Raw genomic sequence first — 13,375 nt, 5'->3', positions numbered from 1 at the left:
TACCAGAACAAACTAGCTGTCATGGAGTCAAATGTTGTCTGACTTGTTTCATACCAATTGTTAGGCTGTTCTGTACATGCTTATTTTCACTATGGATTGCTCCATTTATCTGATCAAGATAGGGCTCACAGTGAGTGTTCCCAATCAACAGGCACCTGATCCCACCTCTGGTATGTCCAGGGGTATGTGTTTGCCCAACTCTCTATTTTGTATTTTTTATAGGAGTTAGGAGATTGATCTCTGTTCGTTATCTTCACCTTTTCGTCAATCATGTTCGTTATCTTCACTTTTCATCCTGTTGAGGTGGCTCATTACACAAAAATATTTAGATGTTAATGGGCGTTTTGCACAAGGGGAAGTTCATAAATAATATATATTTTAAATGCATTATAATTTACCGTACTTAACAGAAGTATGATTATCACTCCGGACACGCCAATGACCATTTCATGCTTCACTTGGTCCAATGGTTACACCGTATATATTATTTTTCCAAATAGAACACCAATTCGTAAAAAATTAATTTACTCGAAATTTTGTATAAAAATTTAAATATTTTCGCCAATAATTTGGTCTCCAACCCTCACTTTTTTAAAGTTCCATTTTAAATTTTAATTAGACAAGACCTTGAAAATTATGTGAAATTTTAGAAATTGACATTACCGTGACCTAATATGCCTTTTTTTAAAAATCTCAAATGATATGAATTTTTTCATATATCGAGTGCAAAAAGGTATTTATTTATTTCCATTACTTGTATTAAACTTTTTTTTTTATCTGTATTGTTAGAAGACATGATTATGTATCTATTTCATGTAATGATTGATTTCTGTTGCTTATATTGTGTTGATATCAACAGGCAAATCAAGTTTAAATGCAAAAAGTTCAAGTTTAGAAGAACAAGCATTCCATTGCGACCTCAGTTTTTCTTTTCAGTTTCCTAATTCTCCTTCAACGTAGAAATTAAGATACACTTCCCAAAAAATTGACATTACTTCAAATGTCAGGTGCGAACCTCTTTAAGATCCAAGCGCCTACGATCTTCAAAATGTTTTTTTTTGAAACGGCCCGGCAATGCTAATACGGTACTCGAATTACCCAGTGCCGGTTATTTACCAGTTGCCCATGCCGTGAAATGTTGTGAAAATGTTGTCTGTAAAGTTAAATAGGGTTTTCAGAGCGTCTCAGCGTGTGTGTACCAAGTATGTGAAAAGGAATTTATCAACATGTCATTTCTTTGTAAGTTTCCCCTCCAACTTTATCAATTTTGATATAAAAAAATATATTATGTTTACATATCAGAGGAAATTCGAATGTGTGAATTAAAACTCATTCTGAATTAACTCTGTTTTGGTTGTTCAACAATATCTATGGACTTTATGTCACACTTTACAGCACTACCACATCAGAACAAACCTCTTTATTTTGTGGAATGTTTGGAATATTAAAACAGCTAAGGAAATTAGGCCTAAAATTAATGTATGAAAAATTAAGATTGACATTACATAACTGCTACGTTTCTTATATTCTCTTTAGAGAAGTCGAGAGGCATAGTCTTCATGTTTTGATTCTGGAAAATGTGTAAACGCCGGAGTCAGTGACGGTTTATGCTTTGACCGACGTTTCGACTCAGATGTGCCTGGATTTACGCAATAGACAAGTTGTTTTCAAACTTTTAACAGCAATGCACAAAACAGTCACAAGGAAATCAAAAGTTACTTGCTTTTAATCCATTTTCAACATGTACCCTGTCCCGGGTTTACATTAACTGGTCTTGGGAGCTGTCACAGTGTTCGAAATTAACCATAGACCGATAGAACGAGTCTATGTCAAATGACACCAGTCTATGCCAATTGTAATTTGGATAGACCAAATTGTCTATGCCAATTTTCTGGGTTTAAAGCAGTAGAGTTATCTCAAAAGTCGACTTCTGATAAGTGTAATGAGGAAAGAAGGACATTGTTATGGAAATGGAAAGAAAATATGCTTTCTAAGTACATTAAAGTAAATAACGATGTTTTAAATTTGTGTGGGTTTTTTTTCAATGTTGCGGTCTATGCCAATTCGATGAGGTCTATGTCATCTTATTTTAGCATAGACCTGTGGTCTATACCGAGTTTTAAATCAATTTCGAACACTGCTGTCACAATAGGGGACCAGTTAAGAGAAAAGCAGACTGACGTAATCGGAGTTGTGATTTACAGGGACAGGGGCATGTTGAAAATGGATTAAAAGCAAGTAAGTTTTGATTTCCTTGTGACGGTTTTGTGCATTGCTGTTAAATGTTTGGAAACAACTTGAGTGTCTATTGCGTAAATCCAGGCACATCTGAGTCGAAACGTCGATCGAAGCATAAACCGTCACCGACTCCGGCATTTACATGTTTTCCAGAATCAAAACATGAATGCTTTGGAAGAGAAGTTGATGAAGGCTATGCCTCTCGACTTCTCTAAAGAGAATACATTTGTTATGATCTACAGATTGTCGACATGAATCGATTCACTAGACATATAGATATAATCTCAACGAGATTCATCGAGGCAGGATATTTGGACTGACTCCTCTTCCGAAGAGTCCAAATATCTAACCTGAGGAAGAGTCTCGCTGAGATTAGTCATATAGATTTAGCGGTTAAAACGGGTGTGAATATATTATATATATATAATAAAATGTAGAATTTCATACTGGATATAAACTGGCTCAGGCAATTTTTATCATCATAGGGGAAAAGTGTGACAGTCCTGGTAGTATAGAATCCTCTTCTGCACAAAGTCAGTATATAGCCCCCCACCCCACCCCAATACAAGGTTTGAAACTGTCCTGGGTTGGATTTTCAGTATATTTTCCCATCTCTCTTGCATTTGTGTCACCATAACAATCGGCTGAGGCACATGTCATGGAAGAATTTCTGGATAGTATCATCTAACTGAGTTACATGGTCTAGGATGTGTATTATAGGTCTCCAACACACTAGTACACAGACAGACAGACAGAACAGAGAAAGACAGACACTTCAAAAGTAGCGAAATACCAATAGAAACATCTTAATAGGATTGATGAAAGTATTTATAAATGGTTTGATGCATATTTCTCTCCTGGAAGACTCCAATAGTATTTATATCATAGTCATGATTAGTCAACATGATTTTAAATGTAAAGCCAAGTAATCATGTATTTATCTCATAGTCAACATATGTAAAATCAAATAATGTTTCTTTAAAGCTGTATGATCCGATGTTCATGTATTACTTTTGTACATAATTACTTTAAAGCAGATTAATTAGTTTTTAAGGTTATCAACCTCCCCTTATTTTGAGGCGAAAAGTAGCTGATATTATCATTTTGATGTTTTTTCATTATTTTGAGACGAAAATTTGCTTAATATTGCTTTTTTGTCTTTTCGCGTTGAAATAATAAAAAGATGATATAAAAGTGAAAAATTGCACAAATCAGCCACCATACCTAGCCCCTAGGCTAGCCGCTACGATCTTGAACACAGCCCAGAGGACACAACTCGCAGAGTAATCAATCTAAAAGCTAATCAATTGGATTGATCCTAAGTTCCGAATGTAGTGTAGATTCTATCGTGTACCCCTTGACGGAAGCCAAAGGAAGACCACCATGTAGGGGTTTCAATTTTCAGAGAGCTGAATATGTTGGAAAGTTCTGTTAAAAGAAAAAAACTTAAGCATTATCATGTTGAATATGTTGGAAAGTTCTAAAAGGAAGAAAAGAAACTCGAGCATTATCATGTTGGAAAATTAAGTCTGAAAGATTCTCGAGCATTGTCATGTAGTCAAATAGGGCTGAAATGATTCACAGAAATATCGATACTGTTCAATATAAACGCTCGATTCAATGTTCGATTCATTGCTCCGATTTTTCGGTTCGATACATGTATTACAAACAGGTTCAGTGAAAAACATCAGGCTCAGCCTGTAGTTATTATTTTTACTTGCATGAGGGACAATTCAAATAGCCTCGAATAACGTTCAGACTGTTGTTTGCCTTGAGGCTGACGAAAACAACAATGAACTTTATCAGTGTAAACTACAAAGCCAACAGGCATCTTACCGTTTGGCAACATTTTCCTTTTAAAATTGTGATTTTGAATCTTGGTAATTAAATTTTTCTTCAATATTATTATTGGTTTCTTCTGTAAATTGTATTGTATTGAAAGTATTGAATGGTGGCATAAGTATTGCAATACATATTGTATCGTGAAGGGGTGTATCATTTCACTCCTATTAAGTCAAGTAGATTTTAATAAATGTATTCACATGCTGACCCTGGGGTCAGAATGGAGCTTTGTAGTTCTATATGAAAAATGAACCTTCACAGGTTAGAGATATTGCATTTTCGCAGGTTACAGATATTGCACTTTCACAGGTTAGAGATGTTGCTTTTACACAGGTTAGAGATGTTGCACTTTACAGGTTAGAGATGTTGCTTTTTCACAGGTTAGAGATGTTGCACTTTACAGGTTAGAGATGTTGCTTTTTCACAGGTTAGAGATGCACTTTCACAGGTTAGAGATGTTGCTTTTTCACAGGTTAGAGATGTTGCACTTTCACAGGTGAGAGATGTTGCACCTTCACAGGTTACAGATATTGCACTTTCACAGGTTAGAGATGTTGCACTTTCACAGGTTAGAGATGTTGCACTTTATAGGTTAGAGATGTTGCTTTTTCACAGGTGAGAGATGTTGCTTTTTCACAGGTTAGAGATGTTGCTTTTTCACAGGTTAGAGATGCACTTTCACAGGTTAGAGATGTTGCACCTTCACAGGTTAGAGATGTTGCACCTTCACAGGTTACATATATTGCACTTTCACAGGTTAGACATGTTGCACTTTCACAGGTTAGACATGTTGCTTTTTCACAGGTTAGACATGTTGCTTTTTCACAGGTTAGACATGTTGCTTTTTCACAGGTTAGAGATGTTGCTTTTTCACAGGTGAGAGATATTGCACTTTACAGGTGAGAGATATTGCACTTTACAGGTGAGAGATGTTACACTTTCACAGGTTACAGATGTTACACTTTCACAGACGAGAGGTGTTGCCCCTTCACACGTTAGAAATGTTGCCCTGTGGGCCTCACGTGTTTTGTTTATCTTTGTATACATTACACTGTGCATATAATTATGGTGTGTTATATTATTTTCAGAAACATGAATTCATGTACCAGAAAGCTTTAAAAAGTAGTAGGAAATTCGTGTCCGGACCGAGACGCAGTGCACCAATTAATTGTCAGTGTGTTTCCAGCTTTCTTTTCACAACTCATGTAAGTGTAATGAGATACTGCAACCTGTAATGGGCAAAATCACAACCCATAATGGGCAAAATCACAACCCATGATGGGCAAAATTTCAACCCTTGGTGGACAAATTTAAATCACAACCCATAATGGGAAAATCACAACCCATCATGGGCAAAATCACAACCCATCATGGGCAAATTTCTACAATGAATTTAAAAAGGTACATATTTATGTTAAAAAAGGTACATCTGCAAAATAACACATTTGATATAAAGATTGCAGATCAGAGAATTGTTTGTCCACTTTCAGAGTCTACATACTCACCACGGGGATTGTCGCGATATTGTAGATTTAGTGGAGTGTGGAGGGAACCCGCTGCCCTCAGAATTAGGACTATGTACATACACTCCCAGCGGGGCGTATCTTTATCTGCTGGAAACCATACACGAATCTCTAGCCATTGACTGGCAGCTGTCTATTGTTTTAAGTAAGTAAAATTTTCTATCATTATGCCCCCCCCCTTCAAAGAAGAGGGGCATATTGGTTTGCACCTGTCGGTCGGTAGACCACATGTTGTCCGCTCAATATCTTGAGAACCATTCACTTGATGATAATGATATTTCATATGTGAGTTGGTTATGAATAGAAGAGGACCCCTATTGTTTTTCAGGTCAAAAGGTCAAAGGTCAAGGGTCAATCTACTCTGGACATAGGAATATAATGTCCGCTCAATATCTTGAGAACCCTTTGCTTGACAGACATCAAACTTGGTACACTGGTACATCTTCAGGAGAAGATGATCCCTATTGATTTTGAAGTCACATGTTTAAAGGTCAAGGGTCAACCTGGACATTGGAATATACTGGCTGCTCAATATCTTGATAACCCTTTTGCTTGACAGACATCAAACTTAGTACACTGGTACATTTTTAGAAGAAGATGACCCATATTGATTTTGAGATCAAAAGTCAATAGTTGAACTGGACATAGTAATATATTGTCTCCTATATTTTAAGAATTATTTGCTTGATTGACACCAAACTTGGTACACTGGTACAGCATAAGGAGTAGATGACCCCTTTTGATTTTTAGGTCACTCTTGACATAGGAAGATATTGTCTGCTCAATATTTTGAATTGATGATACTACTATCAATTAAATGATGTGTGTGTATAACCCTTTTCAATTTTGCACCATGGGGGGCATATGTGTTTTACAAACATCTATTGTTACTTTTTGATTTATAGCAGATGACACCAAAGTTATACATGTATTGAATTTTTCTGAAGTAATTTGGTCCATGGTCCACCCCACCCCCACCCCCCCCCAAAAAAATAAAGAACCAAAATAACAAAAAACCCACAAGTTTTGCAAAAATGTGGAGACCTCTTATCAGGTCAGTCACAAAAATTTAAACCTGTCTCAAAGCTTTGCAGATACTTTTTGATTATGATAACTAATTGATCTATGCTCCACTTGATATTGATACAGGAGACCACAATTGTGTCATTTTGATTGTTGTGTGTAAACTTGTTTATGCTTGTAAATATTAATAATTTTTCATTGATAATTTTATTTTTCAGGTTCTATGTTAATAAGGTTAATGCTGATTCTGTTAATGAAGAATTCTATCTGGGAGAAGAGAGGTGAATTTACATTGAGAATCCTTAACTACAGTCAGTTGGTCGTAAATGAGAAAAAGTTGGCAGGAAAAGATTACCAAGGTATTATCATATTTCATAGATTGAATTTTTAACAAATTGTGCATGAAGTTTGCATCCTATTCTTGACAAAAGATTTTTCTGCCATTAGGGGACTATGTATTGCCATGCAATACTCCCAGAATGCTTGTTTGATCTGCAGCAGTTGTTCTAATCAATTGTTCATTAAACAATATTTATTTTTATTTGTAGATATGCAGAAACTAAAGAACAGCTCATACAATAATGGTCCTGGCTTGGCATTTTACTTTTTTATAAGACAACAAATTAGTGAGGTAATTATAGGTTTGACATAGATCTACTAATGACATTTATTTTGGGACAAGTATTTAAAAGCTAGGAACACCAGGTAATTATAGGAAATGTCTTTCAATTTTTGAAAGTATATTAGATGGTATACCTTTTTTTCCATGGGTCTAAAATTTGGCGATTTATTGGTTCAAACTTTTAAGATATGCTAATAATTTTAGCATACAAGGAATTTTATCTCTCTTGCAAATACCCTGAAGTCACAATTGTGTGCAGCATATCTGGTGAGTGAAATTTTGGTGGAAAGCTATTCAACCCCTAAAATAAGCCAAATTTATCAACCCACAGAAAAAACCCACAAACAGTACCCCAAACCTCTTTCACACCGGCATATTGAATGAAACAAAATCTATATGAAATATATGTTAATTAATTGGTATGAAAAAGCTCAAGGTACATTTATATCATCTCGTACAAAAACTGAAAGACCTTTTTGTATGTTTACATTTTAATTGCATTTTCACAATAAACCAGTGATGTAAGTTTGAGGTCAAGTGTATGAATTCATGAGCAGTGATTAGCCAAGTTTTGAAATTGAAAGATTACAGGATATATTAGCCATCAGTTTCAGTTAGTAAGGATGTTAAGGAAAAAACAGAGTGAATGTAAATATTGTGCAATTGCTTTTTTCTAAACTAGAATAAAGAATCCATAGATCCAAATTTTCTTTAATATTTGTGCTAATTTAGGAATTTCTTATCCAATAGGTGTTTGCAAATATCATTTTAAATCTAGCAATTATGTATATGTATGAGGAACTCCTACAATTACACCTTTAATAATGTGATAAAAATCAAGAATTATTTTTATAATTAATGAAAACCGTTAGAATCCTATGTAACAATGAAAATTGTTAGAATCCTATGTAACAATGAAAATCATTAGAATCCTGTGTAACAATGAAAGTCGTTAGAATCCTATGTAACAATGAAAATCATTAGAATCCTATGTAACAATGAAAATCGTTAGAATCCTATGTAACAATGAAAATCATTAGAATCCTATGTAACAATGAAAATCGTTAGAATCCTATGTAACAAGGCCTTTTTTGTTTTAGATAATTTCTGCTGTAATTTTTTCAAAGAGTATAACCACACTACAAGACTTAATGGGTAAAAGTTACATCCTGCCAACCTACGGTCAGGAATACGTACCTTTGTGCATCGCAGTAAGTTCATGAAGTCGATATACATACTGTGGTTTCATTAATTTAGACATACAGATTTTTCACAAGGCACAAATTCATGCAAGGATATATGCGGATTGTTTTTATAAATACTGTACTTTGTTGATCACTTCATGTTGTGGGCTTGCTCAACCTAATAATGATGAAACCAGTTGATATTGTCATGATGTTGATATTTTTATCAACTGTGTGTATCACTGTCATATTATGTAAAAAAAAACAAACATGGGAGAGAGCCAGGTAGGACTGACATTAACAGATAAATGGATGAGACATTAGGACTGAAATTAACATTGAAATGGATGAGATATTGGGATTGAAATTAACAGTGAATGGATGAGATATTAGGACTGAAATTCAAAGTGAAATGGATGAGACATTAAGACTGAAATTAACATTGAAATGGATGAGATATTGGGATTGAAATTAACAGTGAATGGATGAGATATTAGGACTGAAATTAACATTGAAATGGATGAGATATTAGGACTGAAATTAACATTGAAATGGATGAGATATTAGGACTGAAATTAACATTGAATGGATGAGATATTAGGACTGAAATTAACATTGAAATGGATGAGATATTAGGACTGAAATTAACATTGAAATGGATGAGATATTAGGACTGAAATTAACAGTGAATGGATGAGATATTAGGACTGAAATTAACATTGAAATGGATGAGATATTAGGACTCTAATTAACAGTGAATGGATGAGATATTAGGACTGAAATTAACAGAGAAATGGATGAGATATTAGGACTGAAATTAACAGTGAATGGATGAGATATTAGGACTGAAATTAACAGTGAAATGGATCAGACAGATGTTGTATTAACCAGTATCAACTGTTACATGTACTGGGAATGTGTCATTGTACATGTATGATGTGTATCATTGTACATGTATGGGTATTGTATATAGTGTATATATGGTCATTGTTTGATTTTGTTTTATATTTAGATGTTCCTCCTCATTATATCTCCCAGTGTCACCCATAGACTTCAGTCAGGGACCATCTTCTCTAAAGAAGAAATTCCAGTTTTTGTGTTCATCGTCTTCTTATTTGTTGTTATTCCTATGGTAAGTAAAATAATAAATTCATTTGTCATTATTCCTATGGTAAGTAAAATAATAAATTCATGCGTCATTATTCCTATGGTAAGTTAAATAATAAATTCATTCATCATTATTCCTATGGTAAGTTAAATAATAAATTCATGCATCATTATTCCTATGGTAAGTAAAATAATAAATTCATGCGTCATTATTCCTATGGTAAGTTAAATAATAAATTCATTCATCATTATTCCTATGGTAAGTTAAATAATAAATTCATGCGTCATTATTCCTATGGTAAGTTAAATAATAAATTCATTCATCATTATTCCTATGGTAAGTAAAATAATAAATTCATTCGTCATTATTTCTATGGTAATATAAATAGTAAACTCATTTCCATTGATAAATTAGATAAATGAATTAATTCTCAATGCATTTTTCCTTTGGTATCAAAGTCACTGATGGTAAGAAATTACAAAACTGGTTACCAGATATCTCAAATGCTGTTTTAGCAGTGAAGCATCAATTGAAGAGTTTAATTTAGAAATGATCTTTTTGGGGGTCAAAAGGTCAAGGTCAGTAAGTAAAATGTAAGAAATGATTTGTGGACAATATCGTATGAATTTTCTCACAAGCCCATCAAAAATAGATGAACCCTATTGCTCTTAGGATTATAAGTCAAAGATAAAGGTCACCGGCTCACATTTCCCCAATATTTAGATTTATTCCAGGATCTTTAAATGTAGAGTCTTCACCAAATGTTTTATTTTGTTGAAGAGCACAAATCAATTAAATTCAAAGAATTAGCTCATTATTTTCTTACAAAGAGACACTTTGCATCGATCATTACATCAATCTAGAATTTTGATACTTGTTTGATAGTACATATACTAGTTTGCTAAGTACTTCTCTTTTTTCCAGGAATTAAAGTTATTCTTGTTACCAATGTATTCTGTGTCTGCTGTGTTCAAGTTAGTCAAAAGGTAAATATTCTTCAAAAAATTTCATTTCCTCCAATTTAGCTCACCTGAGCCAAAGGCTCAAGTAATCCTTTGTCCGGCACCTGTGTGTATATGTCTATGTATGAAATATACAAGTAGTTTTCACGTTTTTATGGAGCCAGTTCCAACCAAACTCGTCACATAGCAAAGGGATGTCAAATGAAGGATCTAGATATTGTCCTATGGTTTCATTGTAGGTACCGACATACTGGCTTCCAGTCCTAGGATACATTGTGGTATTCAGTCCCAAGTCTTTCAAACTGTACCTTGTGAAAAATGTGACATTTTCAAATCAGTTGTATCAAATGCTCGATCATCTCTTCATCCCAGAGCCTGTTGGAAAGTTGTAAAAGCTGGAGTCGGAAGCTCGGTGTGTTTGGGAAAGTGGAGAGCTGGTGGTGATCAACTTTTATTAAAAATTTTACAAATAAATTGTGTACATGATTATTTTTAATGTATATTGTGATGAATTTTTTAAGGCATTGTTACTAGTATACTGCAAGATGTCCAAGTTAATATGTGAAAAATATTAAATCTTTGTTCATAGATGCATTCTTTGATTAATATTATTAGTTACACAGCCCGATACGGGTTTTCTTTTCACACCATGTATTTTTCCGTATCAGGTCACTAACTAACTGAATGAATTTATCACGTCGATGACCTCTATAAATTGTTTATGTGGGAGTCTATATCATGCAACTTATTGCTTCAACAATTTTGTCACGGCTGCAACTCGAAAATAAATTACTCGTTCAGTACGGATTTTTCTCGCATGATAGTTTTTTTTTTCACGTCATGTGACCAAGATCTGACCGATTAGATTTAAAAAAATTTGTCTGAGGTGTGATAATATTATATATGATGTCAACATGTTTCTGAAGGAATTCAACCATTTGACATACAAAAAGTACTATTTATATTCATGCTTCTGAGCTTGAATAGGAATGATGGAAGCATATATAATATTACCTGTCCAACCACGACTGTAACCTTGGTCAGAATGATCTCAATAGTTGCAAGGGGACCCAATTTCTTTCATTTTGTATTGTATCCCGTGGGGATCCGGGTTAGAATAGGTCCTCGGTACTCCTTACATGTTGTAAAAGATGTAAAGAACCGTTCTTCAGTGCAAAAAAAACCAAACAAGAGTCCCACAAGAGTTACCTTGGTCCATATTTAAAGATTTTCCTTACATATTTGCATGCAAAACTTTAATTCCTATTGTGGCTCCAACCACTTCCAGGGGCCATGATTTTTACAAACTTGAATCTGCACTATGTCAGGAAGCTTTCATGTACATTGTAAATGTAAAATTCTTTGGCCCAATGGTTCTCTAGAAGATTTTCCATACATATTTGTATGTAAAACTTTGGTCCCCCATTGTGGGCCTATCCCATGTAGCCCCAAGGGCCATAATTTTAACAAATTTGAATCAGCACTATGCCAGGAAGCTTTCATGTAAATTTGTACTATCCCGGCCCAGTGGTTCTTGAAAAGATTTTTACGTACATGTACATATTTGCATGCAAAACTTTTATCTCCTATGGTGACCCCAAGAGTCATGGTTTTAACAAACTTGAATCTGAACTATGTCAGAAAGCTTTCATATAAATTTCAGCTCTTCTGGCCCAGCGGTTCTTGGGAAGATTTTAAATGACACTACCTTATTTTTAGCTCATCTGAGCTGAAAGCTCAAATGAGCTTTTCCGATTGCCTTTTGTCCATCCATCTGTAAACTTTTCACATCTTCGGCTTCTTCAGAACCTCTGGGCCAATTTAAATCCCAACTTGACCAAAAGCTTCCTTGGGTGAAGGTTAAAAAGTTTGTTCAAATGAAGGGCCAAGCCTTCAAAAGGGTGATTATCACAAAAAGAGGGTGGTCATTTGAAAATCTGTTCAAGACCACTGGGCCAGAAGAGATGAAATTTATGAAAGCTTCCTGACATAGTGCAGATTCTGTTAAAATCATGACCCCCGGGGGGTAGGATGGGGCCACAATTGGGGATCCAAGTTTTACATATAAATATATAGGGAAATTTTTTGAAAAATCTTCTCAAGAACCACTGGGCTAGGAAAGTACAAATTTACAAGAAAGCTTCCTGAAATAGTGCAGATTCAAGTTTGTAAAAATCATGGCCCACAGAGGTATAATGCAGCCACAATAGGGGATCAAAAGTTTTACATACATATAGGGAAAAGCTTCTCAAGAACCACTGGGCTAGGAAGGTACAAATTTAGATGAAAGTTTCCCCGACATAATGCAGATTCAAGTTTGTTAAAATCATGGCTCTCGGGGGGAAGGATGGGGCCACAATAGGGGATCAAAGTTTAACATACAAATATATAGGGAAAATCTTCTCAAAAACCACTGGGCCAGGAAAGTTTACATTTACATGAAAGCTTCCCAACATAGTACAATTCAAGTTTGTTAAAATAATGGCCCCTGGGGGTAGGATGGGTCCCTCAACAGGGGATCAAAGTTTTACATACAAATATATAAAGAAAATCTTCTCAAGAACCAGTTTATAGCAAAAAGTTTACATTTCATGAAAGCTTTCTGACAGTGCAGATTCAAGTTTGTTAAAATCATAGCCCCTGGTAATAGGTCAGGGCCACAATAGAGATTAAAGTTTTACATGTGAATATATAAGGAAAACTTTAAATATGGGCAAATGTGACTCAGGTGAGTGATTTGGCCCATGGGCATCTTTGTAGGGGGCATTTGAACAAACTTAACCCAAGGATGCTTTGTGCCAAGCTCAGTGGTTCGGTAAAATTTTAAAGTTGTCATTGTACACTCTCTATTTTGCGATTATCTCCTTTTGGAG

At 34.7% G+C, this 13,375-nt stretch overlaps 1 protein-coding gene across 3 annotated transcripts; it reads left to right on the top strand.

The window, feature by feature from the left end:
- Positions 1-1,100: 1,100 nt before the first annotated feature.
- LOC125647798 (uncharacterized) lies at positions 1,101-11,096 on the top strand. 3 transcript variants are annotated; one of them, XM_048874613.2, is made up of 9 exons: positions 1,101-1,239; positions 5,169-5,285; positions 5,571-5,748; positions 6,845-6,985; positions 7,175-7,257; positions 8,349-8,459; positions 9,445-9,564; positions 10,465-10,526; positions 10,742-11,096. In XM_048874613.2, exons 1-9 carry the CDS (start codon positions 1,147-1,149, stop codon positions 10,767-10,769), a joined length of 933 nt encoding a protein of 310 aa, XP_048730570.2. In that variant the 5' UTR covers positions 1,101-1,146; the 3' UTR covers positions 10,770-11,096. The 3 variants fall into 3 exon arrangements, with proteins under 3 accessions (XP_048730570.2, XP_048730569.2, XP_048730568.2); XM_048874612.2 differs by lacking the exon at positions 10,465-10,526 and having other exon boundaries at positions 1,108-1,239; positions 8,376-8,459; XM_048874611.2 differs by lacking the exon at positions 10,465-10,526 and having other exon boundaries at positions 1,108-1,239.
- The last annotated feature ends 2,279 nt before the right edge of the window (positions 11,097-13,375 follow it).

Source organism: Ostrea edulis, chromosome 6, assembly GCF_947568905.1.
Source record: "Ostrea edulis chromosome 6, xbOstEdul1.1, whole genome shotgun sequence".
Classification (NCBI taxonomy): domain Eukaryota; kingdom Metazoa; phylum Mollusca; class Bivalvia; order Ostreida; family Ostreidae; genus Ostrea; species Ostrea edulis.
Note: the sequence above shows the minus strand (reverse complement) of the source record. Positions and strands in the feature narration are given on the sequence as shown.

Bases quoted from the DNA above. Each gene is read 5' to 3' on its own strand.
- LOC125647798 (XM_048874611.2), top strand. From the start codon at position 1,147: ATGTTGTCTGTAAAGTTAAATAGGGTTTTCAGAGCGTCTCAGCGTGTG. The intron at 5,749-6,844 runs GTAAGTAAAATT...TTTATTTTTCAG, and splicing joins GCAGCTGTCTATTGTTTTAA to GTTCTATGTTAATAAGGTTA. The intron at 7,258-8,348 runs GTAATTATAGGT...TTTTTGTTTTAG, and splicing joins TAAGACAACAAATTAGTGAG to ATAATTTCTGCTGTAATTTT.